The 4380-nt window shown below is 35.5% G+C and overlaps 1 protein-coding gene across 1 annotated transcript; it reads right to left on the bottom strand.

The window, feature by feature from the left end:
* Positions 1-2252: 2252 nt before the first annotated feature.
* On the bottom strand, positions 2253-3562 carry LOC132645522 (uncharacterized). The gene has a single exon (XM_060362538.1). It carries the CDS (start codon positions 3328-3330, stop codon positions 2662-2664), a length of 669 nt encoding a protein of 222 aa, XP_060218521.1. The 5' UTR covers positions 3331-3562; the 3' UTR covers positions 2253-2661.
* Positions 3563-4380: the final 818 nt, after the last annotated feature.

A 4380-nucleotide genomic window follows, 5' to 3' on the forward strand; every position in this document is an offset into this window, starting at 1 on the left:
GTATTTCTCCTACAAGTAAAAATCTGAAAAAAATGAAAATAATGAGAAATGGAGAAATTAAAAACTAAATCTGTTAATGCTATGCAACAAGTCAGAGAAAACGCAAGAGAGTTGGAGGTTAACTAAGCAAAAGAAAATCACAAAAAAGTCAAAGTTGCATTTACACGTGAACCTGAATATGCCTCAACCAACTCAATTATTACAGTATTAATCTTATAAAAGAAGTGGCGTTTGGCAGCAGTCCAATATCAAATAGTTTACGTTATATACACGAATAATGCAAAAATAAAATAAAAAAATATAACAGTGCAATTTAATCGGTTATAAAATATTGTTGTCGTAAGAGGCTTAATATTGAGAAGGGAAAAAAGCTTGATTTACCCCTCTACTATCGGAAATAGTTCACATTTACCCCCGTTATACTTTCGGTGCAAATTTACTCCTATTGTTACCTAAGTAGCAATATTTGCCCCCCATTTGGATGGCAGTCCACCGTGGCAATTAAACTTCCAAGTGGCCTCACATTTAGATGAGCTGGCATGGCACGTGACATGCCACCTCACCACCCTCTCCCCTCTCCATTTCTTTCTTCTACCTCCAACCAAAGCCACCTCCAACCACCATTGAAGCCACACAATTTTTACAAATCTGATTCAAGTAACCACATTACTGACCACCCTCAAACAGCGGAGAACCGCCGCAACCACACCACCAAAACAACCTTAACTTCGGCGAACCCATCTCCACAACCACCACACGCCACTACCCCGTCCTCTCTCTCTCTCTCTCTCTCACCTTTTCGATACACCACGCCACCACCCCCGAGACAACCAAACAACCTTTTTCCCCTTTCTCCTCTATCTCAACCCAAATGAAAAGAACCCATTACCAATCAATATCTCTACCCTGTCATACCATTTCCTCTCTCAAACCCCAACTCAATATTCCCACAGCCGCTCTCAAATTCATTCGAAATAACCCTCTTATTTCCAAAACTTTCAGGCATTCAATACCCAAATGTTGTATTTTTACACAATGGTGAAATGCTTTTTCTTAATCTTTCACATTATCGTAAAGATTTAGCAGAAAGATTAGCAATGATGTTAATGCTTACGAGAGTTAAAAGACATTCTTTTTTGTTATTGAAAGATTTAAACTTTTAATCTAAAAGTATCTTCAGATTTGTCAAGTGGGTTTTAAGAATTTTAATGATTGTGAGGTTTTTGGGTTGGAGTTGGATAAATGGACAATATCCGGGTAAAGTGATAGTAGTGGCGGTTATGGTGATTCCGGTGAGATGGATTAATGAAAAGAAGATATAATTGTTGGAGGAGATGGTGGTGGGGTGTGGCTTCAATGGTGGTTGGAGGTGGCTTTGGTTGGAGGTAGAAGAAAGAAATGGAGAGGGGAGAGGGTAGTGAGGTGCATGTCACGTGGCGTGCCACCTCATCCAAATGTCAGGCCACGTGAAAGTTTAATTGTCACGGTGGACTCCCATCCAAACGGGAGGGGGGGGGGGGGGGGGGGAGGGGCAAATATTGCTACTTAGGTAACGGTAGGGGCAAATTTGCACCGAAAGTATAATGAGGTAAATGCGAACTATTTTCAATAGTAGAGGGGCAAATCAGGCCCTTTTCCCTTATTGAGATTAATTGTTATTGTAGGTCAAATTAACTTGAAAATTATACAAATTATTTAAACTGTGAATGCACAAAATATGAACTCTATTAAAATATTAGAGATATTTTGATGTCGAGAACAAGAGAAGCCAAGAGTTATGAACCTTAAAAATATGAATAATGAGGACGTTTGTCGCGATAGCTTAAAGTTCACATGATATATCAATTTGGTACGATATTAATTATGATGCAATTAGTTGTCATAATATAACAGGTTTAGGAAAATGATGAAAAGTCATTCTTTCACATTATTTTGTACTTGATTTGCTTTCACTACCTAACAAGAAGTCTTCCATTATTAAGAAGTGGACCGTGAGATATGGTTGGGAGAAACTCATTGTCTTACTCTAATTAAATGGAGTTTGAAACGCTGAAATAAAACAAAATGCTGAAATTCACAAGGATTGAAGCAATTAATTTATTCAAATCTTGAGCTTAAATATCGTCATATTTACAGGGCAGCCCGGTGCACTAAGTTCCCGCTATGTGCGGGGTCCGAATTTACACCAATGAAGGAATACATTAAAATGGGTTGAGAGTCTTTGATAATTGAAGAATAATATAATTAGAAATATGGGCTCAATTGATGTCAACATCCATTTTAATTTGTCACTCATGATCATAGGAAAAGGGAAGTATTTGTGATCATACCCACACAAATCTGCATTAAGAATTTATAAATCTAGGAAGAGTGATAATATAATCGACCAGGAAAGCAAGAAATAAAGAGCACGTAAAATGGGTTCGTTTAATCACACAATGTCATCTGTCGTGTATCAAAATATATGTAGTACTAATATAGTAGTAACATCTAATCCACTCCCAATAACTCCTCTAATAATCAACAGCCAAGAGTATACAAAACTCAATAGATCTTTACAACAACAACAACAACAAAAAAAAAAAAAAAAAAAAAAAAAAAAAAAAAAAAAACCAAAAGGATGTAGTAAAAATATCATGATACTAATATCGGAAATCTTGATTAAACCTTAACCTTTTTAGTGCACTTTTGATCTTGAATTGCCTGGCTAGTAATATTCACAGTGATACTGCAATTCATCTTCACAACCACATGTTTCTTGATCATATTCAACAACTTGACCCTCCCACCAACTCTTGTGAAGCTATTCATAGTCAGCAAACCAGTACTAATATCATCCAGTAAGCCAGGGTGTGACACAATCTTGTCCGTAATAATATCAATTGTTATGTTCATCCTCATAGTCCTTCGTGCCTTCGATTTCCCCGGTGGGCCCCGCGCTTCACCGACCACTGTATCACGGTAGGAAATACTGGTGGTTGTGTTACTGTACCTAAATGATGAATAATTAGGATTTTTCACTGAGACATCAGCTTTTATGGTCATGTTGGAACCTGGTTTAGGCATAGGGAGAATGGTGGTGTTAACAAGGTCTAGTTTTTCAACTGTGACACCATTCATTCTAATAATAGGGTCTTTTATTTTGAACACTGTGAAGATCAAAATGATGAGTATTATGGCTAGAATGAGAAGAAGAGTAGATACACAAGCACAGTATTTGAAGCATCTTCTTTGATGAAACTTTTTTTTGTTTAACGTTGCTTCGTCGTCGTCGCTGCCCGGTCGATCGGATACTGGAGCTAGTGGCCTAACTTGTTCTCTCTCCCCCATTTTTGTAGGGTCTTGAAGGTCAGGGTAGAATTGAGAAATGGTTATTTGAGATGCAAAACTCTGGGACTTTTGTGTTTGAGTATGTGTTAAATCCCTTATATATTATACTTTGTCATAATGTCTTGTGAGTGGAGAAGGTATGGGTTGGGCTCATTCTTCTGCCAATGTTGACTCTAAAGTCTTATCATTTTGAGATTCACTAATAGAAAGAGTGCAATGCAGACACATTTCCAGCCGCGGAGCGAATTCATGGATCTAAGTTTTATTTGTTTTAAATATTATAACCACGACTTCAAGTACTAATTAGTAATTAGATTTTAAATTTTAAATTTATAGATATTTAATGAATTTTGTAACACAAATATAAAGTTTAGAACAAATTTATTGAGTCCAGTCGAACTCGTAAATTGTATTTTAGCTCCGTGATGATCCAGCATTAGAATTGTGATGTCAAATGAACAAACAATCTTGAAGTGATTTTTTACTGACAATTATGAAGTTGCCAGCATACTTTGTGTTTCATGGTGGTCACTGGTCAGGTAGCTAACCCATTGATGACTTCCAAGTAAATTGTCAAAGTAAATATTGTATTCCATTGATCTCCTAATTGTAAAGTTGGAAAAGAAATAGCAAAAAACTGAGAAAAATGCTATTGATCCCTCCGGTCCTTTATATTTTCATTTAAAAATTTGGCAAATTCATTAAGAAACTTATTTAATAGTATTACTCAAAAAGACTAATCGATTAAATTATCATTATCTTTCTTCAAAAAGTATCTAAAAATTGGAACATGTTTTAGAAATTTGTATAGGTAAATTATTAAAGGGGTACATTTAAAAACAATAGTTGATGCCTTTTTCATTTTCCAAAACGACCGTAATTTTGGACCAAATTTATTTGGGTGGAGCGACAAATAGAAAAGAACAGGAGGGATTATATACCTTTTTTAAATCGCTACTTCACTTATAGTTTGATCATACTTTTAAAATTAACTTATTTTAAAAAGTATTTTTTTAAAAAAAAATATTTTTAAAAAAAACACTTTTGACG

The sequence above is a fragment of the Lycium barbarum genome, chromosome 6 (assembly GCF_019175385.1).
Source record: "Lycium barbarum isolate Lr01 chromosome 6, ASM1917538v2, whole genome shotgun sequence".
Lineage (NCBI taxonomy): Eukaryota > Viridiplantae > Streptophyta > Magnoliopsida > Solanales > Solanaceae > Lycium > Lycium barbarum.